This window comes from Myiozetetes cayanensis, unplaced genomic scaffold, assembly GCF_022539395.1.
Source record: "Myiozetetes cayanensis isolate MyiCay16 unplaced genomic scaffold, myiCay2020 scf9, whole genome shotgun sequence".
Taxonomy (NCBI): Eukaryota; Metazoa; Chordata; class Aves; order Passeriformes; family Tyrannidae; genus Myiozetetes; species Myiozetetes cayanensis.
Genome location: NW_026088185.1, coordinates 19,321,936 through 19,345,013, shown reverse-complemented (window position 1 = coordinate 19,345,013; position 23,078 = coordinate 19,321,936). Strand labels below are relative to the sequence as shown.

Genomic DNA, 23,078 nt, shown 5'->3' with positions numbered 1-23,078 from the left:
TGTCCCAAGAAGAACAAGATTGCCTCCCTACTGGTTTATGCAGTGAAAATGACATTTCTCCTTCTTACTACAGACACTTCCAAATCCCTGTATTTGCTCATTGATCCACCATTTTCCATATTCTGAATGTTATTAGCAGTAGACAACGTCACAACTCCTGAGTTTGATTCAACATCTCAGATGACAATGACTATGCAAGCAGCTTGATGAGCATCAATCTAACAATCATAAAGCAGCTATAAACCCACATTTTTATGTGCACTGCAACGTTACTCTTAGTCATTGAGGGGAAATAAAAAACTAAAATGTCACAGTACTCAACTACTGTGTCTGGATATTTCATCAGCTGGACCACTGTATAATAAAACGTGGTTGGAGTTTTCATGGTTTGAGTAAATCTAGCTGCTCATTAGCAGCGCTCATGGATAGGGAACTTGAAGATACAGGCTCCTGCTGCTTTTCCAACTTATTTTAAAGTAATTAGTATTCTTTGTGTGTGCACATGCATGAGTACATTGCAAGAGGGTGGAAAGGCTGCCCACTTGATGGAGTGGAAAAACCCGCAGCAATTGACTGAATAAAGTTATATCACAATTGATTCAGAGGAAAAAATAGACCAACTGCTATTCATTATCAACAAGGTCTTCGGGGTTTTTTTCAGCTTTGATAAAATACGGGAGACGAGGGGGGAGCAGGCAGTAACATCCTCTGCTCCTGCTAAACAGAAATCAGCATTTTCAATGCTCTCAATTAGCAGTGTTTTAGGTCTGTGTCACATTGCTCATCACAGCTAATTGATCTCAGGCGCTAGGCCAATCTCACCATCCAACATCATTATGCAGAGGTAGGTGATGAGAAGGAAAACAAATCTCTGATTGAAGAAAAGCATGAGGGGAAGGCACACCGATGACAAGCTGCACACAGAATTTCCTTCTCAGAGAAATAACCGTGTTTAAAAACATTCCGAACAGATGCCCCACAATCAAATTTTATAGGACCATTCTGGAAGCCCCAAAATGGGAGATGTGAAATTGGACCAAGCTGGGTGAAGAGACACACATCTTCATCTCAGGAGAGAACATGGAGAGAGAAAATCCAATTATGTTTCCTGACTTATTTCCCTGTTCCCCCTTCCACTTACATGCACAAAACAGAAATGTGCTCTGGGGCAGGAAATTCTACAGAGGAAATTGTGATTGGACATAAGATAATATTCTAGGAAGCAAGAATACTTATCCCAACTAGCTAGCTGAATTTCAGTTTGAACACAAAACTGTATTGTTGGTGGGAATATCTGAGGTCAGCACTTGTCAGAAGAAACAGACACGTGCTCCTGTTCTCTTGGCACAAAAAGCATATGGTGCCAGCATGGGAGGCAGCTTTTCTGGCCTAAAGCCCATGCTGGAGTCCCAGGAGATAAAAAGCTGGAAATGTCCCTCCTCTCCCACTCCTTTACACTCCAGGCCTAGTTATGTACTGATCTAAATTCTACATTTACATTCATCTTTTCTAACACTTTAAAATAATAAATACAGAACTGTGTTTCATCAATGGACTTTCATCTCAGCCCACAGAGCTACATTCAGCAAACTGAAGCAGAGCCCACTGGCATGGCTGGCTCCATGGATACTGACATTAATCAGCCCACAGAGCCTGCAAGTGCCCAGCTGCAAGCACTGGCATATAATCACCAGAGATGATTATATTTTTAGCAGCATCTAATTAGGTCCTATTTTCTTGGCCTTAGAGACAACTATATGGTAGCTCACTTGTTACAGCTTCACCTCATTAATTAGAGCCCTCTTCCTTCAAACACAGACACATGCTGCAGCCAGCAACACCTTTCTAACAGAGGCACCACAACTCCTTTGGGGCAAGTCATGTCCTACACGTGAGACCTTTACCCACCTCCTAAATGCTTTTCATGTAAACATGAACAAATGAATAGCTGCTGATTTTCTCTTTTCACATATTATTTAACAGAAGATGCAAGCACAGTGTTCAGGAAGAAAATTCCTATTGCATGTAGCATTTATTTCTACTGCATCACTGCTTGCACAGCTTTCTAGTGCAACATAGCATATATTTTCACATTTTTTTCCACCTGTATGTACCAAGAGAATAAACTACTCATAAACTAATTTTAACAGACACTAAGGCTCTAACTACCTTTTCTTTCTACTTTTTCAAAAACTAGTTTTGCTCACTTTGTATTTATTCACAATATCTTGGCAGCCACAAAAAAAAAAAATTAAGAAACCAACACAGATGAGATAAATAACACTGCTGCACGAATTTGCTGTCTCACTGAATCAAGGAAGCCCAGTGAAGCATCACCACGTTTCTACATCAGACTACAAGTGAGCAACAACTGTTACCACTTTATCTTGGCACAATACTGCTGATTGCCACAATTAAAGTATTACATTCTTTATTTAGATACCTCCTGCAGCCCTAACCAGCACAGCAGATTAGCACTTTCGACAGTTGCTATTCATACCCCAACACCTTTTCCCCAGCCTTTGGGGAAGCATGTAATGAGTGGAACATGATTTTCATCCAACTATATATTCCCACTTCTTTTTCTCAATCTGTACAAACAACAAGCTTCCCTGAACGTTTTTTCTTTTTCTTTTTTTTGGTCTGGAAAAAGAAATCTAACCAGCTAACTACTTTGCAGGTGGATTAATCAATACTGGTGCAATGTTTAGAGAAGTCTACATTAAGATATGTAACAAAAATAAACCAATTGCAACGCTCAGCATTTAACTCCTCCCGGTCCTGCTCAGCAACCACCCCACTGCAGGTTATCAACTGTGTCACTGGTAGAGGCACGTTTAAGGTACCTTTCCAATTTACTCCATATTCCAATACAGAGGTGAGTAATCAGCTGCCCAGTCGCAGCCTGCCCCCAGCCCAGACATGACGTGTTCCCAGCCGGCACAGCCGAGCTCCCCGGAGTCAGGACCATCCCCACACGGCCACAGGCGGCTGGGGCTAGGCCCCTGCCCGCTGCACCCACAGAGACACCCTGGAGCCAAGGCCGGCCACAGTGCCCACGTCACTGGGGAAAGGTTCACTTACCGCTGTTGTTCGGCTGCTCCAGGGCTGACAAACTCACCCCTGACGGGGGTTCGCCCACCAAGTGCTCTGAGGGCACCACCTGCCCCCAGAGGCCTGATGAGCCCTAACGCGCCTCAGCTGGGGCCATCCCTTCTCTCCTCACACCTACCAGCACCCCACAGGTGCACAGCTCCAGAAACACAAATTATTTCTTTAAGTACAAACACCTTGGCAGTCTTAAAAACGGCTTCTGCAAAGCAGTGGAGAGCAAGCAGCAATCGTTTCCCTCCTCCTCAGGTGCTGCTCATAAACAAAGTCAGGGCGGCCCCCATTTGTAACACCGCCGTGCCACCGAGATGCACACAGAGCATGGAAATTCAAAACACAAATCAGTTTGTGCAATACACCTTTATTTTTACTTTATTTTTTTAACCTTTGCAGTCATCTTGGAGTAATCATCATGTAAACAGTAGGATGGGATGGGATTACATTGAGTCGTATGCAAATGGTTCTAGAACACCTCAACGATTATGACAAGGCATTATAAATAAATTCTCTTAATAATATATATTTGCCATTTTCAGTACATTACAGAGCTGCCGCTTATCTAGAATTAGCTAGGAAGTAGTTTAAATTGTAACCTCTGAGAAACGTCTCCAAATTTGGAATTCCTTCTAAGGTTCACTAGCTCCATAACATCTATGTCACAGGTTAAGCAGAAGACTACTTGGGTCGGAAGTGTTTTCTTTGTAACAGAGTTTTACTTGATCATTGCACAAAGCCCTATTATTTTCACTCCACCTTGGTATTTTACAGAACTTGAAATAAAGCTTCAGTTCCATTCTTCAAGTTTTTATCACCTGTATGAAACCAGTTTCTATCATTAAGGGTAAGTCAGATCAGAGATGGACACAGTACGCATTCTACCTTAACAACAACAGTTCAGAATAGCTCTAGCTCATAGACTCCCCAATAAAGCATAGTCAAAATACTCTAATACCTTTGCTACTCTATATCCCCTCCTTGCTCAAATAACTATATATATTTATATATATTGTACCACACGTATGGTACTTAGAAAATGGAGATTATTTATATAAGCAGCCTCAGGCACATTCTTAAAACATTAATATCTTCAAGGCACCTCCCACTCCCTTGACAATCAGTTTGTAGACTGGTTTTTTAACACAAAACCAACAAAAGTTTGCTAATGCCGAATCAATTAATTTCAAAAAACCTCTAGAAGTTACCAAACACTTCAAAGACATACCTGAAACTTTTTTAAATAGTGGGAGATTAACTGCAAATAGTACATAATCAAGTAAAATCATTTTCTTATTACTAGTATGTGTAATGCATAAATATATGAAAAATAAAATTCACAGTAATTTTTAAAACTAGAATTCAAGTTTGGCTAATAATTCTAAACTTTTGTATGTATGTTAATTTCTAAATAGAACAGAACAGAGGCAGTATTATCAACCACAAGTACAGGTAAAGTAGTATCACTCAAAGTTTATGAAAGAAGTAAGCTTGATAGAAAATTCCTTTTTTAACCAATAAATATAGCCACCTGAGTGTACTTCCACAAGCTTTTCACTTAGGGGGAATCCAAATCAACTGCTAAGAGACATTTAGGAGCATTTTGAATGTTAACAGCAGCAGTGTAGCTGTGGGCTTTGCTTGTTCTGACTTTGTGAATTGCTAGATAATGAAGCAGAACTCAGTGTGTGGTGCATTAATTTTCCTTTGCATCTAAGCTGGCCTCTTCGCAATCTCACAATTCGGCTTGGGGTCAAGGGACAGACATCAGCTGACGCTTAACTGAGCAAAACCAATCAGTTTCACTTCATCGGGAATCTCAGTGCCATCACAGCCAGAGGCCTGCAAGTACAAACAGAAATGTTTAGCATATCACGCTACAACAGAGGAGCTGACAGCCAGGATACAAATTTTCCCCATATCGCCCAGTCAGCAAATACCTTAATTGAATGAGTTTTCAGACTGCTTGATATAGCCCCTGTCAACATCAGCCAATTGTATCCTTAATTTTAGCAAACCACTGTAAACAATATTAAAGATTATGGGAAAAACATACTGGAAAATGAACAATGAAAGAGCCAAGTTCTTTAAACCAAACTTTCCCAACTGGAGCCAAATTTGTTTTTTCATGTGAGCATGCTGCCTACTCATGAAGAGCAATTAATATACATGTATAGAATCCACTTTTTACCACTGTGCTATACACAGCAAACGTCTCGTGAGTCCAGCCAGCAAGTCAGTTTGGAATACCAACCAACTAAATTTTTACACAAGAAACTGAAGCAGTTTACAAAGAGTGAATATTAAGATTTGCAAAAGGACAGCTCTCTTCTGACAGTACAATCTGGTACTTGAAGTTGTATAGTTGAGATTCTTCAGTAAAGCCTGTCACAACACAAACTGGCACAAGAGATCAGTTTCACACATAATGGTAAGGACATAAACCCACCTTGCTCAGGACTGAACTGTTACTTTAGGTCTGCTTTAAATACAATTATGCTGGAGGCAAAATATTTTTGTATTTTCACTTTTAAAATCTATTTTTTTTTCTGTAGGACAAAAGTGACTACATTTTAAATAAAGTTTTTTATGCATTTTTATCTGTGTGGTAGACAAAACAATAGTACAAGTGGATTAAAAGTGTGTAGTTCTAATTTACTTATATGACAGATGCCTTCAGATTTTTTTGCATATCACAAACAATCCCCAACAGAACAGTTGATTCACCCCATAAAAATGCTCTTGAACCTTTCATGCATGAGTAGCAGTTGAATCCTTTAATAGACCCAGTTCATGTTCACGCAGGATAAGGTAAAGAGCTCTCAGACGGTGCATACAAGGTGTGCCAAGTGACATAATCTGCTCAATTTTCATGACCAAAAAGAAACTGTGTTGCCACTTGTGGAAGTATTACATCAGGCTAATCCTTTAAATTTACATTGAGCAGACACAGAGAACAGAAGTTCTCTCTTCAGATAGTATTTCACAGCTGTTATTTCACTGAAGCAGCAAGTTAAAGATCTGAGATCATCACCATTGGTTACTATTAAGATATCTGAATGGTTCTTGGAATGGAATTTACTAAATAAATGTAGTTTGTATTTTGCACTTGAAATGCGAAAAAGAGCTAATACTACTAACATCATTCTACACTCTAGCTAGCTATCAATCTTCTCAAAGCCATGTAAGTAACATACCTAGATGCATATAGATTTTTAAATGCCTTCCTTATCAATAAATACCATCTTATATTTATGTAATGTACCTGGAATTTATTAGCTTAGATTTTGTGCTTAATGTAAGTACAACTACTATACACAAACTGCAACATGAAAGTATTCAGTAGTGACTGAAAGCACTCTTTCGTTAGTGTTTTTTCCCATCCTTTCTCATAAAAAAAATCCTTACATAAAATGCAAATTATGCTGTGCAATAATTTTATGTTTCCTTGAGTGTTGCCACAATAACTTGTGTACTAAAGCAGCCTCCTTCCCTAAGTGTGCACAGCTGGATCCTGCAGGGAAGTCTTAATCCTGTGTTAGTCAAAACAACTAAGGGAGATTTAATACTATATATGTTCTGCAGAATGACATTTTAAGATCAAAGACACACTGTTTCAAAAATACACAAGAGGGAGAATCCAACCCCTGCCCTCCAGGCACCTCACTTTAAAATAATGTTCTTTACCATTTTGGTAATAATTAAAGACAAAAATAGGCAAGACATAAATTTTTTACCTTTTTCCCCCCCCAAAGATGAAATGCTTGTCATTTGAACAGAAATACTCTACACCAGCAAAAGCTATCTGCAAGTAGTAAGATACTAGCCAGATTCTTTGTCCACAAATAGCAGTAACTAGTCCTAGACTAAGGAGTATTTTTCAATTGAATTCTCTGAATGGATATAGGATTAGCTACATTTAGACCTTGAATCCCCATTAAATATTTACCAGCAAAATGTATTTTAATCATGTTGTATACAAACACTCTCAAATTCAGTGAGATCTTGCTAAGAGGTAGCAAAGACCCAGGGGGGCTTACAAAGATATGACACAGTTCTCCTGGCAACAATTAATTTAGCAACTACACAATACAGAAACAGGCAGAAATGGAACATACATTAAATTAATCCAAGGATAAAAATAAATTAGTATATTTCTCGTGGTTATGTTCTTTTCCTGTGAAGTAGGGAACTAATGCAGGAAACCTAGGTCAAAAGTTATCAGGAAGAAACTTAGGTAAAAAAATAACCTCAGGAATTGTTATCTAGCCAATGAGACTTACCTTCAGAAGGGACAGAGGCATTGAGTTTGCATTGTCTATTAATTCTGATTAAGGTAAGGAGAAGGATGATAGCAGCATTCACTCACTGGAATCTGAAATACCATGTGGCATTGACTGCACCCCAGGAATAAATCCAACTGAATCACAGAAATACCTCAACCTAAATTTTCAAGAGGATTTGTTTTCAGCATATATAACCTGAATATTATGGGATATTACACTTTGGAATTTCAAGCCTCTATTTTAAGTGTGTGAACAAGAAACCCAGACTTTTGTAGAGCCTCAGGAATATCTATCTATCTAAATCCTCTTACTGAGAAACCATTGACTACACAATAAAGCCAATTCAGATGTTTAGGCAGCAAGAGCACAGATCAGCTGCAAAGAGGGAAGCATCAGCTGTTACACTGTATTTATAGCAAAGGCCACAGAAATAAAATCATTTGAGTGACATGTCTTCATTCCCCCACCCAACCCCTTCTCACAAGAAACATGTCAGTTCTGGAGATTTTACTGGACTGTAGAAGAGTCCAAATGAGTCAGCTAAAACTATTCAGCTTTGTATTCTAGGAATGGCACGGTAACGACAATCCTGAATGAATACATTATCATCAACCAGATCTAAAAATGGCTCTCTACAGCCCATCTGAAGTAGCTGCTTTTATAAACAAAGCTTATCTAATAGATATTCATTCTAGTTTTCCATATGTGATGAGTCACTCTCAGCAAAAGGTGCTGAAATTTAATTGGTAAAAACTTGGTATTTCCATAGCTAATAATTCAACTATTTCAGGCATATAAATTTTTCAACTTAATTTTAGCAAAAAATAAAAAAAGAGCACATTAATTCTGACTAAAGTTTCTGCAATGTAAATTTATTAATATTAAATTAGATCTATCGTGATACCATCAAAACCAACCAAAATTAGGACCCATGGTCCAGGGCACAAAATGCAGCACAGAAAAGAGTCACAGAGTCAAACCCAACATCTAATGATGTACATCCAGAAGACCAAAAGTGAAGGAGAAAAAGTAATGAAATAGAGTGGGAGCAAGATAAACCTGCAGGTGTGGATGGTCAACTGAAAGAAGGTTGAAAAGAACAACTAAGAAGCAGCAAGTGAAGAGGGTGACCTGCACGCAAGAAAAATGATGGCAGGCGTTAGAAAAAATGGGGTTGGAACAAAATGTCCATTAGCAGAGGACATTTCAGTCAGGGCAGAGCTAAGCGAGTGGGGCTGAAGGAGTGTTAACCTAGGAATTACAGTTTTCTCTGCTTTACTTGTTTCCGAAATTCTTCTCATGGGTCTTCTTCCTGCAGTTTCTCACCTAAACCTCAGACTTCCTCAGAACTCATGTGACTGAACCTCCTTCCCCATGTAGAGCTATGGAGCTATCCTGTCATAACAGGGTTTAAGCTTTTTCTCTCATACGTGGCAGTTTCAGTCATCTGTCAACACATTTATTCAACAAAATAGCTGTAAATGAGATAGAATCAGTTGTGTGTGAATATTGTGATAATTAGTTTGTTTCTTCCCTTCATGCTGTTACTTACCAACTTAAAAGTCAATGTTTTCAAGGCCTTTGGATCATCTACTATTTTCTGTAAGTTAGCAGCAACTGTAAAATAAAGTATGAAAATAACATGATTTATAGAAAATTGCATTCAACATGCCATCACGCCTCATATTGAATCTTCTGCTTAATTCTACACACATACAGGTCTGTAAATTACTACTTCAATCATTTAATCACTCTCTAGCTGTTGTTTCAAAGTCAGAGGGCAGTTGGGCTGCCTGAAATCCTGCCTCCTTTCTTTACAGTCACTTTGATACTTTGTGACTATGAGAACTGATTCAAGGAAAAAAATCTGCCTGCAAATCAAATAACAGAAAAAAATAACTACTTATTTTCGGTGTAGTCTATTCCATAAACAATTAACAATCACACAAATGTAAGTGCAAGAAAAGTGACAGAATCATGCAGCAAAGGATAAGTTGATGGCTGGCATGATTTATATCATGTTTCTGCTATAGCCAGGGCCACCATCAGCACAAGTTTCTAGCAGAAGGCTGAGCTCAATGTCCCCTTTAAATATGCATATTATTCTGTTCCTTTCTGGGCAGTAGCAGCCACACAGACTCTTGGTGGCTACAGTTCACTAGCAAAAAAATAAAAAAGAGTTAAAATAAAAGAGTGATACAACAAGAGCTGATCTTCAAACTAGTCCCTTAGCAAACATGATCAAGATTTGTGAAGTAATAGCAATAAACAGTTTAATTAGATGAACAGAGCCCAAGTGTCCAAAAGAGGAAGCTGTATGATGTAACAGAAGTAGCAGAAAGGAAATAATATACTCGTTGAAAACAGAGGAGGAGGCAGGAAAAAATAAACTCTTTTTCTATCAAAAGACCTAAGTTACAATTTTAACTGGTATTTTTTAACAATATTGCTACCATTTACCTTGAAAAAAAAATGGGCTGTTTTCAGCTTTGTATGTTTACTAAACTTGCTCCCCAGCTTTGCACATTTATAGATCCTGAACTCAGACTGAATCATTAAGTGCCTTTGTTCAAGACTGACTTATGAGCGGAAGATGCCATCAACAGGACATGAATACGAGATAAAGCCTTCACACCTGGCAGAGCTGTTTAAACAAGATTATAAAAAGGAAATAAACAGGTGTTAAGTAGCAGATATGTCTTAGTACACTGAATAGGTAAGTACCACAAAGCAGAGAAGCAAGAAACTAGATGCTATCCATAAATAACCCTTTCCACATACTTCATGTGGTGGGAGAAACACATCAAACATTTGCATGTTCAATGTCCTACTGCTATCAACTCAGGTTCCCACTTCCTCCATCTTCTAACATTGTGATGGCACCATTTTCACTCCTTCCGTGCCTGATCATACACGATTCACTCTGTAATAACAGAAATTGGCCGCACAGGGGAAGTACAGCATTTAGCAAGAGAATTTAGAGAAGTAAACAATTAGGCAAATCTACCACTGTTAAATGTAAATCAATTTTTTGGGGTCTCATTTTCTTTATACAATTAAAATGGCACTAAGGACTGTTTCTACACCTGTAATAAATTTAACCAGAGATGAAAGTGCGATTGAAATTAAAAACAGGATTTAAAAGCAAGCATTTTGTAGAGAGTAGTTTTTGGAGAGAAAAAAAATTACCCTTCATAGTAAAATGAACTCAACTACAGGCACTACAACAGAAAGTATTTCCATTTTTTAAGCTTCATTATTCATAATCTTCTTTAATCTCACCATTACAAACAGTTTTTATTTTAATTACACAATTCGCTTCTACAATCTGTAAGTAAATTTTAGTGCAGTACCTCCTACCTGATAAAATACATGCAAATATAGAAAAGGTTTTCCTGGGTCTTGTCCTTATTTAGACCACAAGGGCACCAATCAGAGGTAACTGTCAGAATTGGGATATCTGACTGTACTTCAGGAAATTATTTAAAATATAGTTCATTTTCTTTAGTGATAAGACAACCATGACTTCTCTCACCTTAGTGCAAGCCAAAGGTTCTCAGTAAGGACTCAGTAGGACCTCAGCAAGCACAAAGCACTGGATGTGTCTCTCTGCATCTAAAACGGTAACTGGAATCTTTTGGATCCTGCTGTAGTCAGCTAAGAAAAACAGCCCTAACCCATGAACTGAGATGTCCCCGGCACCTCTAGTTTAGTTAATTTTCTTAGGAAATAGAGCCTGGAGCACAGTCAGGAGAAGCCATCCAAGCAGGTGAAAGTCCTTCCTGAACGCCAGCCTGCAGCCACTTCCAATTATTTCTCCAGAAAGTTTGGGAATCCCAGCTTAACTACACTAAAGACATGCTCAAAACTATAAATACAACAACATACTCTACACTTAAATAGTCATCCTAATTTAAATGCAATTAAATTGAGCTATCATTTGCATTAAATATAACTGGCTTACCACTCCTATGAATATACTTCCAAAAATTCAGGACTGTTAATAAACATACACAGTTTGGACCACCAAATATGCAAAGTACCCTGAAAGACACCAAAAAATTCATGACAGCATACCCTCACAACTAAACAATGCTCTCCCTTACAGGCAGTTGATGCTACTGTTCAGTACTATTCAGAAACACTGGTCACATCAGGCAAGTAAGAAAAACAAATTATTTTTAGGTGGAACTGCTATTGGGTTTTACTGATGAAAATCTCCCCCAGCTCCTTTCATCAAGGAAAATGATTCACTAGGTTGAGACTCACTAACCCTCTTTGTACAGTTCATGTACAAAGTTCTAATTTGGCTTAAATACGACAAATGAGGCTAAAGTTTCTAAATGCAGGTGAACCCAATCACATCTGTAAATACTAGGGAGGAAAATCACCATTCTATTCTCACATCTCCCTGTCCTGCACTCCCAACAATTCTTGTATTGCAAGTTGGTGAAGAAAGTCAATTTAATGCCGTACTGCTCTCCTAAAGTGAAAAGGAGTTTCACATTAGGACTTTCTTGAGAGGCAGAAATTGTTCTCTCCACTGATACTTAAATTATTTGGAAAAGTAGAGAGTGTTGTAAAATACACGTCTCTGAGTCTACTTTATACCTTATCTCTAAGTTAAGTATACTGTAGTTCCCATTGACAAAACCATTTTTCTTTCAAGTACTCTGAAGTCATGCCTTGGATGTTGTACTTGTGAAATTCATAGATTAGTTTGCCTGCAAGCAGCACTAATTGATAATTAAAACCCTGTTGGGAATTCGCTATTTTTACAAAATCTGGATATGCTATACTCAACTTTATTTTGCAGAGTCTTTCCTCAATATGTTATGACCATGATCCTATAAAAGTCAGAAGAAGAAACATGAACAAGATAACCGCAGGAAAAAATTAAGTGGTAACGGAAAAATCTTCGCTAGCCATAACCTCGAGTAAATAGAGTATACTTCATGCCTTGGAGCAAAAGTCCTCTTCAAACATTACCAGCAGTTACCACAAGAGGCTTTTTGTTGTTTTCAACAATAAATGAGGTGCTGTTCTGCTTTCTTCAGAAGGCTTCTGAAGGACACTTGATCAACCTATATACCACAAATCATTCCAGGCTCTTTTGCAGGTTTTGCTCAGAGACAAATGGTTATGCCACTCTAACAAAATAAGTATCTGCATTTGTGAAACAGTGCAGTAGGATAAAAGGTTAAACCCAGCACATAAACACAGGCTGCTAATTGCAGATGTAATAAAGAAAAAGCAACACCTAACTAGAGTCTCTAGCACGTATACAATACAAATCACTCTGCTATATGACAATTTTGCTTAACATAGAAATTATATTTTTAAACAAGTGATCAGTATAAGCTGAGGTAACAGAGCAAAAAATGCCACCTTCAAGATCACAAATAAATATACGAGAATAACCATAATTCAGGTAGTTTCAAATAATTGTTTTGCTCCTGTAATGTGACAGGGCTCTCTTTGGTTACTTAAAAATTTGTAACATGGCATGAAACCTAAGCCTAATGGCTTCTGAAGAGGGAAAACTTCTGGATAAGTTAAAATTAATGAGACAGTAAATAAAGCTATATGAAGTACAGTTAAACTATTTCCAGTACAATGCCCAACCAGCCAACTGAGTCGGAGCCATCTGGCATAAACACAGACACAAGCAGAATCTAAAGCTTGAGATGATATTTCTGGGGTGCTCTCAAAAGAGTAATGATTCATCTGCTTTTCTATTTTGCAGAGAATGGATCGGCAACCTCTGAAAGGATGCTTAGGTTCAACAGTTTGCAAAGCTATTGCATATTGTAATCCTAAAATTCAGATATGAGGAAAGGAAAACTATTATTCAGGCAGAAAATTACTGTCACCAAAAAAAGAGAAAAATTGTAAGCTCTGAGACAATGAAAAATATTTTTAATAAGTTAAAAGAAAAATATAGTCCAAAACTCAGTCTGTAAAAAATAGCCATCTTCCACTGCTCCCTACTTCATCAGCAGTATGGCTGTTAGAGAAACCAGGCTCAAAGCTCCACGGATTTATTGGCTTCCCTGTTGATTGCTTCAAATATTACCTCTTCCTCAACTGTAGGTAGTTATTTTACCATTTTCATCTGATACACCGAGCTCACCATAATTAACCGCCTTGGGAGTCTGCTGGTTTGAGGATTAATGCTGTGTTCTCCTGTATGGGTCTTAGCAAGCAGGATGCCTGAGTGGCAGGGAATACTTTTCAGTGGAATGAGCTCTCCTCAAAATTCAGCTACTGTTAGGGTTTTCCTCCAAAGGGCTGAATTTATTATGCACACTCTTGAGGCAGTTTCACATATTGCAAGAGGTTCGTTGTAATCTGCACGTTCATTTATATTTCATACTACACACTGGGGTTTGTGCATTTGCAAGTTCAGAACAAAATCAAAACTAAGTTTTAAAACATAGCAAGCACTGGATTACATATAGTATAGTATATTATGCAAACAATCAAAACCATCAGCCTTTAGAGCACTTGGAATTCCTCTAGATCTCTGTCTTGTTACCATCTAACAGCTCACAAATTGTCTGCCTGAAACATTACCGTTTTTTTCAAAGAGAGATCAAAAAGGTCACTTAAGTGTAGTGTGATTCCAGCAGTTCACCCATTCAGGATGTTAGTCATAAAATCCCTTTGGTTTATGTTCCTTGAGAACAGTAGCAAGGGAAACATTAAAGCAACTAAGTAACAAGTGTTTATTACCAGACAACTGCAAGGACCTAGACATGATTCCTATAAGAAAGAAATAAAAGCAAATAGAAAGATCAACAGCAAGCCTGGCTTCTCTTCTGAGGAAGATACTGGACACTGATAAGGCAGAAACATTAAAAACATTTAGAAATGTATTATTTACGATGAGGTTGTCATTAGGAATTTATCAAAGGGAGATTAAGGCTCACAAATTTGTCTAAATTCTCCAAGTACATTGCTAAATCAGTAGATATAGATAAAAGACAGTGGAAACTGTCTCCATTTCAACATTTGATACTATAATAATATCCAACAGCTTGATTTGCAGCCTTACAATCAGAAAACACAGCTTCAAGAGGACAGCTACAGGACAAAAGAAGGCCAAAGCAGTTGTATCTTGAAAAGAACACCAAGAGACTGAAAACGGTCTCCCAGAACATCCTAGTGAACAGGACTACAATTTCACAGTGCAATTTCCACAGCTTAAAACAATTATTAAAACCACTAGAACCCTGTGGTTCATACGAGTTCTGAGCCCCAATACCACAAACCTGGTAAACCCAGCAATGCATGCAGTTTCATGCCTGTGTAAAGTCCGGGGTAGAAAGGAAGAACAGTACCAAGTAAAACCATCCTCATCTCCCAAAGGATGGCCCAATGTACAGCAATAGTAAAGAAAGGCAGCAAACAATGCTCAAATTATGAACAGAATACTCGTAGGTGCACGCTGTTCTACCCTTAAGGAGTACCAAGATGTGTGCTGATTTCCCTTGGTTATTAATTCATTATTCTAGACAACCAAGGTTTAGGTTAGTTCATGTCTTTTTAGACATCAAGGACATTAACTAGCATTTTGGCATCAGGCTATCTTTTTCCAAAAGAAAAAAAAAGAAAAAAGGGGTGGTTGGGATCAAAGCTTTAATGACTAACCAGTTCCACTAGGTTACTCAAAGGCATGGAAGAGACATCAGTCATATATTCCTGATTGACCTCTACTGACAAACAAAGACTAAATAATTACCCATGCCCAAAATGAAAAAAAAAAAGAAAAAAAATGGAAAAAAAAAAATGAGGAAAAAAGGGAAAACAAAACAAAACAAACAAACAAAAACAAAAACCCAAACCAAACCAAAACAACAAAAAAACAAAAACAAAAACAAAAAAACACAAAAAAACAACTTACAAGTTTATGGAAAAATAATAGACCTCAAATGTCTTCACATTAAGATTCTTTAACATGGGGTATTAATAACCAGAGGTCACAGCAAAAATGGGAAAACTGAGGACTGATAAAATAATACACAAGATTTAACTTCCTCTAGGTAGCTAATGGGAAAATTCCTACCCAACAGAGGCAGTATATTTTTACTAAATAGGAGCACTGTATCAAAATGGAAAGTGAAATAAGTTAGTGCTAGAAATTTACCTATTTCAATTCCAATAACACATTATTAAACTACTAAATTCTCAATTGCTTAGTATGGATATCTGATTCCAAGGTAGTGTTTTACATTCTACAGTTGTTGAGAAGAGGGAAAAAAAGGAAAAAGACTGAAATTGTGATAACTGGTTTTATTGATAAATTAAAATATTAATATAACTGGCAAATTATACCTTTTCCCAGAAACTTATTAAAAATAGGTGGTTGGTATTTCAAATTGATTTTTTCCCCCAGAGGGTGAGAACACCACTTAGGCAAACCACTGCATGTTTAAAACAAGGTTGATAAACAATGTTTACAAAAAGGTAAGTGGAATATATTTGGATACTTAAATGCTTATCTATTTCAGACCTTGATTCTACATGTGTCTAATGGGGTAGATTATCCAGGAAGATAAGGGATGAGTACACACAGATTTCATAATTTCCCCTTCATTTTGATGATCCTGAGCATTCTAAACCTCAGTCTAGTCTCAAATGAACATTTAAAATAAAAATTTAGAGCTGCTTCTGATCACTGCTAGTAGGGATACTTAATGAGCTTGAGCTATTATAGTAAATTGTGCTCATAAAGTCTCTATACAAAAGAATGAGTCAGAGTACAAAGTTGAAAAAAATCATTTGCCTGCGACTGAATGTAGAAAGCAAGTGCTGGCTTTCAGACACAGGTTTTGGCAACAGTTTAATAGTCGTCAAGATGTTGAAGACAGCTCTAACAAACATTTCTATCACGCTGGATTAGATTTGAAATACAGGTCTATGCAGAAATAAGGGAGGTCACATTCTGCTATGCATAGTATTACTTAGTAGTCTCCTCTCCCCATCAGATCTTCACAAGTCCTCCTGTCCCAAATTCAGCTATGAATTATAGATATTGTTCTGACAAAACTATTAAGAAGATGAAATAGCCAGGCTACTTCAATACTTTTTATCTGAAGCTTGAAACAAGGAAAAATATATTTGAAAAAGCCTCCCTGATGTGCTCAAGTTAGGTTCTGAAATAGAATACCTCTAATTTGTAAAACCTCAATAAATCCTTATTGTGACATACTAACCACTGGCAGAGAAGTGAATGCCAAGGAAATAAATAACAGCAACTAAATTGCTATTAAAAATAGGAACCATTCCTTACATTGCTGCTTTTGCAATTTCTGATTCAAATTCACAGTTGTGGGTTTTTTCCATCTTAACCAGAAAGGAAAGTCCTCAAAACTATGATTCAGATCCACGAGGGCAGAGAACACACTCTAGGCCTAAGAGTTTATCACTTCTCTATCAGGCAAACTCAATCCCACTAGTAACCATATAGATTTATTCCTCATTTACACAATTATGTAGGAACTGGTGGACTGCATGCTGAAAAAAGGAACTTTCTTTGAAGGCAATTGCCAATTCTACTTTTCCTTTTTTTTTTTTTTCTTTAAAGTAGCTAAAAATTATTATTTACTTTATCATGGCTATAAGACAAGGACATTCACTATGTTACATATATGTATGTGTGAAGAATAATTTGCACACTTGGAGAATTTCTTATCTCATGTATTTATAGTTCTGCCACAACTACAGCAGCAGTGATTATTCACCTAACACAGGGTTTTTTCCACCTTGAACCTTGAAGTTTCCACCACGCCAAAAATTCAGCAGTGTGGGAACTTCTGTGAAACCTCTCCGCTTCACACAATATACTTTCTCAAGTGCACCTTTGTCACACAACAGATACAGCTAAAATAACTTCGGTGCAATTGATGCAAAACTTCATTACCTGCGGATGTCCCTCAAGCCTCCGGAACTCCTGGCAGTGTAGTCATTATGAGTCACCATTCATTGCATTAGCTCTAAATGAGCCAGAGGGGTTGAAATATTTAAGTCCTTAGTTAAACCCTAGGATTTAGAGATATTCTTCCACCTGTAATACATTTGTGTATCTTGCTGGAAATACTGAGTTAAGCACACCTGTTGAAGGCACGAAACTTTCTACAAAATGCCTTAGAATACAGTGCTCTTTGAGCACATAAATACATGCAGTGTGTTTGCTACTCATGCAGCTCTATCCTATTTTCTGATTACAGTAAGAAGATGAGTTAGAATTAGTTGAACAAAAGCCATCACTTCATTCAGTTTCAAAAATAATCTAACAAGACAAAATAAAACCGGGTATAAGCAAACACAGAGCAAATCAAGGAAAGCAAAAGGATATTTACTGTGTAACACTGTGGCTTTTCTAGGAACTGGATTAGCAGTGTCACTGTAAACTAAGATGTTAAGGACAGTGTACTAATAAACTGGGCTTCTTGCTTTATCATGGTTCCATTCTAGTACGAAAGTACCTTCAGCAGATGTGAAGCTGTCAGACAGCTGTGTCAATTTGAAATGCTTTAATGCTGTGATTAATTGGGAACTACATCTCACTGTCACATTACGGAGTTGTAAAACGCTCTTCATACCACTTAGGAGTTTGGTTAAGGATCTCTTAACCAATTGATATGAACTTCTCTGACTGGAACACAAAAATTGACTTGCTTATATTCTTCCAATCATTACTCCCACATTTAACCTATACTATCCCCCTCTGATATTGGTGAGTATACATCTACCAGTCTTGAGCAACCCACTGAATTTCAAGTTAAAAAAACCAACAACAACAACCAAAAAAACCACACAAAAAACACACAAACCCCCCAAAAAACCCCAACCAACCAACCAAAAAAAACCAAAAAAAACCCCTTAAAAATTACTGAAGCACAGAATAGAATAATAGAGAATTATCTTTCTTCTCAGCAGCCAGAAAGCATTTCTGATTACCTCTTTGTTTACCACAGAAAAAATATCTCTAGATGCAATTTCCATAGGTCCTGAACTCTGTCTTTCTTCTATTTCTATGAACATAAACAGATTGCTTACTAACTTTAGAGCTGCCAAAGCACACTTTGCAAAATCCCACTGAAAAATAATTTTATTTTTAAACAAAAAAATGAAGTTATCACAAAAATGATCAATCATTGAACTATAAATAATCCTTCAGGAGAACTATATTACATCATCCCTCTCAAACCATTGAAGAGTTCTGACTTCCAAAAGCAGTCCTTGGACTGGTATCAAAATTGTCTTGTTGACTGAACTATGCATACACAAAAGCAAAATTAGGACAAAAAAGGATTTTGTGAAAACCAGCATCAGAGAAAACATTTTGTCACATCCATTTAACACAAACTTGTCACAAGAGCATAATAGCAAAACTAAAATGTAATTTACCTATAACTACATCATGGCCATCAACCAGGCCTGCAGAGAACAGCTCCTGGGAAACGCCATCTGCTGTGTCTGTGCAAAAGGTGAAATGAATAAGTATGAGAGCCACAAAAACAACAAAAAGTATCATCATCCAAAGCAATTTAACAAAAATATATTCTAGTTCCAAAACACCAATGGAGGCAGGCTTGAATTCAAAATTATCTTTAATTAGAAGGAAAAAAGATAATTATCTTATCAGCCTCTGCACAGCAAATTGCATGAGGTGCCGATTTGATTCATTTCAAACTCCCTACAGACCTCCCCTGGCCACTAGCATTTTTCCTTTATTATCTAACTACATATTCTACACATTTTACAAGTTCAATATCTTCACAACCAAGAAAATAAACTATGCTTTAGTGTGATTTTCATTGTTTTCTTCATTCCCTCCATTGTTCCACATATCTAGACAGAGATACGCTGAGTAGCCTTTCTTATTTGTTACCAGTGGGGCAAAGGAGTTGAACAGTCATTATTTTGAGCTTTAGGTTTAAAATACCTTTTAAGTATTATGACTCAGGAAATTCAAAGCTTTGGATTATTTTCTATTAACTCCTGTACCTGAGTGGGTTAATTCCTAAGATGCTGTGACTAGTACTTGCTCCTGGATAAAGACTTTAGAAGGTTTAAAGGGAATTAGGCATAAACAGCAGGAGCAAGCTAAATTCCAGCTAAATCTCAACTGTAATGTGCCCCCAACACCAAACATCTGTATGGAGTCAATGCTTTGAGGCAGTTACATGAAGTTGTTTAATTTCCTCAAGAAACACACACAGGTGAAAAACAACATAGCTGAGCTAGCTGCAGTTTCTGGAGAGCTCTGGAGATGAGAACCACAGCAGCCCTCTGGCTGCCTCAGTGACTGACTACTAGAACAGTCCTGGTATACCCTCCCACTGTTTGACCAAGTTAGAATTCTCAAATGGCTTAAGTAACTGCTTCCCAAGCAATTCTTTTGACAAACCAAGATGCTCTGTGCCCAATTCAGTAACTGGTCTCTTTCATTATTACTCATTGCCAAAATCAACGAGAAAGGCAGGCAGAGAACACAGAATATATCCATGCACAGAACTACTGCACATGACAGACGCTGGGATTTATCGGAAAAGAGACCTCTCCCAATCTGGATTCATTTTTAGGTGAAAACTCTTTGAAGGCTATTCTAAATATAGTGAATACTGACTTCTGAAGAATATGAAATGTGTTCGTAGTTCAAAGGGTTGTAATTTTACAAGGATGATACCTTCTTATTCAACATACCAGCCTACTGTGCATTAATATCCCAGTAATACTTGGTTTTCTTCTAACAAAGGTAACTGTACAAGCTCTTAAAACTCTTAGCACTAGAAAGCCTATACAGTTCTACAAGCGTGCAGCAGAATTTACAGTCTCGATATCAGAATTTCTTTCTGGTGATAATAACAAAGCTAGAGATACAGCTGAAGTTTCTGTTGAAGACAGCATTTGAAAAATGCTGTGAACTTTATACTCATTAAAAGACTTTCTTTTATTACAAAGTGGAAAGAAACTTAAACATTACCACCGTCACCACAAACACTTTTATGGCTACTATATTCCATTTCCTATGATGTCTTCCAAGGGTGAAAATGGAAATTCAAAAGCTGTAAATATTACTATGCACAATCTTACATACCACATAGATCATTTCAATAAGACATGAAATTGGTAAAAGTATACTGCAAATCAAGTCTTCTAATATATATATTATGCAACCTTGCCAGTAGAGTTTACATACATATGCCATTTTTACTCAAGTGAGGTTCCATATAAAGCTCTGCAAAGTAGGAAACACTCCAGAGAAGCAGTCTCTACTAACCACAATTTCCAAAATACCTTTTTAAGCAGTAAAAGAATAATTCAATTGCAGAAGCCTTACCTCTGCCTGGAGTAAACTCAAACCGTATGTCATTAAGTTCTTTCCTGGAGTTCCTGAAAAACAGTCAGTGTATACATTAAAATGTAATGAAGAATAGAACTATTCAGCTCTTATACCCAAAGAATACCTCTGGTATTGACAATCACATTTTTGTAGTGTGTATTTCCTTGAAAACACTACTCTCCCAACACACACAGACTGGAGAGACTCCATTGCATTTTTACGGCAGTATTTTGGGAAAACTAATAAAAAAATATGCTTAAGCTGAAAATTCCTTCAGTAACTTAAAGGATAAAATAAAGTCCTCTGATTAATATTTTCCTTTTCATCTTCAAAAGACACTCTGCCATATTGACTCTAATAGCTAATACAGTCTGAGTCCTATGTACCTTATCGTCCAAGAACAATGCAAGATTGGCTTGGACTTAACGCTCCCTCCCTTAGATCACATGTATACAAAGATGTTCATTTAAGAGACAAAGCAGCCAGCAAATGTTAAATGGTGAAAAGTGGTGTTGATGCAGAATGTTTATAAAACTGTTTTAAAATTAGTACATTTTTTCACTGACCACCATTGCCTCAGCAGTGAGGTTCTACCTACACATAAAACAAGCAGCAGAGTGGTAAAGCCAAAGGTTTTCTCCTTTCCTGCTTTGCCACGAAGAGTGTTTTAACCAGTTCAGTGTGTGAAACTGTCTGAAGCCGCTTATTACCAATGCTAAAGAATTCCCTTACAGCCTCATACTGTGCCCCAAACCTCCATTCCTCGCATGTTTCCAGCTTCAGTCTTAGTTAATAATTTCTACCATCAACAAAACATTAGCCTCTTCGCAAAACAGACGTCCACCCAATTTTTGGAAACGGTAAGCCAACTGAGCATAGGGATGAACTTAATTGCTGTAGCACACTCTTTTTCCAATGAATAGCTCAATCCACTTGAAAAGCTAATAGCAACAGAATGTGTTTTGCAGTTCATTATTCTTCTCCTCAGCAAGGAATCTGTATGCAACCTCATATTTCAGCATACCAGGCCATGAAGTCTTGCTGTGGGAAAACTAAATCCAATAGGCAGGCATATTCAGCTGTGACTTAACAGCTATTATCGCTTGCTAAATAATTCTAAGAATACTACAGAGTCAAAGCCAGCAACATGCAGAAACACAAAACCCAGAATGATTGGCAGCACAGGCAGCAGCAAGACAGCAAACCCTGAAAAATAAGTATGCCACATGCAGTGCCTAAAATGAAAAGTACTCATTTACTAAATCTACTGAATGCTTCAAAGATGAAGGAGTTTCATGTTCCCTAAATAAGGAACTACAGGAATTTAAGATGACTAACAGAAAGCTGCAAATAATGCAGTTAGCCAGGTACAGATTTACAAGGCTTATTTACTTCTTCTGTAGAAGTATGCCATTATATTTTTATTCAACAGAGAATTAGTATGAATCTTAGTTTCCCCCCACCCCTCCACCCCCCTCCTAGAAGAACCTGGATGGCTTTCTGTTAAAAAAAATATTTAGGAAAACAAATAAACAAAAAAATCAACATATGACCCATCTCCAAGTTCCCTTTTGACAATCCACATCCCTTTGCTGACATTTATTACAACTAATAAGTCTGTTAAACCTACTGCTTTCCAATAAAAGGGAAATTGCACAGAAATTTAGCATTATGTGTTTCGACTGAATGTGTGATGTAACTCAAATACTTATTTCCTGCACACACTTTGGAAGAAACAAACCAAACATATAAAAACTGTCTCTTGCACCTTTGCAGAAATAAATCAGAAGGAAGGAACTAAATGATCTTTAAAGTCTTTTCCAACCCAAACCATTTTATGATTCTATGACCTAGAAATGTGATACATTAAGTTCTCAGATTGTATCTTTCCACAGACCTCCCATAAGTAAAATATCCCCCATATAAAAAGGCACTAAGTAATTATGATCTCTTATGAAAAATTACCACTTTTTAACAGACTGATACAGCTCTGTGAAAGACCAGCTGCTCCTGTCAAAGACTCTTTCCTTAAGCAGGATGCACGTGGGGTCCATTTTACTTTGTCTCCAAATGGCAGAATATCCCAAAGAGAAATTTACCTCGTCAAATCAGTTTATTTAAGTGAAGGTGGAAATTCAAGGAAGCTTGATATGTATTCAGCAATCCAACTTTGCTGTTGGGAACTGTTATACTCTGAAGTATTTTGAACTCATGACACTGCTTTCTCTTTAATGATATACTACTATTCAGGAAAGCAAAACAAAGGAAGTTTGGCAAGATTAATTTGTTAGAAGCCTGTAAGTGCTTTTGCTTATTGTTCCATTACCTTCCAG

The 23,078-nt window shown here is 37.3% G+C and overlaps 1 protein-coding gene across 3 annotated transcripts in view; it reads right to left on the bottom strand.

Annotated features, from left to right (window-relative positions):
• Positions 1 to 3,452: 3,452 nt before the first annotated feature.
• The window catches only part of STK39 (serine/threonine kinase 39), an 83,852-nt gene continuing 64,226 nt past the window's right edge, over positions 3,453 to 23,078 (bottom strand). For all 3 annotated transcript variants that reach the window (XM_050339588.1, XM_050339590.1, XM_050339589.1), the window contains exons 14-17: positions 20,743 to 20,795; positions 18,807 to 18,875; positions 8,944 to 9,008; positions 3,453 to 4,947 (exon numbers count right to left, since the gene is read on the bottom strand). In XM_050339588.1, the coding sequence (XP_050195545.1) occupies positions 4,873 to 4,947; positions 8,944 to 9,008; positions 18,807 to 18,875; positions 20,743 to 20,795 (262 nt within the window). In that variant the 3' untranslated portion in view covers positions 3,453 to 4,872. The remainder of the gene's footprint in view (positions 4,948 to 8,943; positions 9,009 to 18,806; positions 18,876 to 20,742; positions 20,796 to 23,078) is intronic.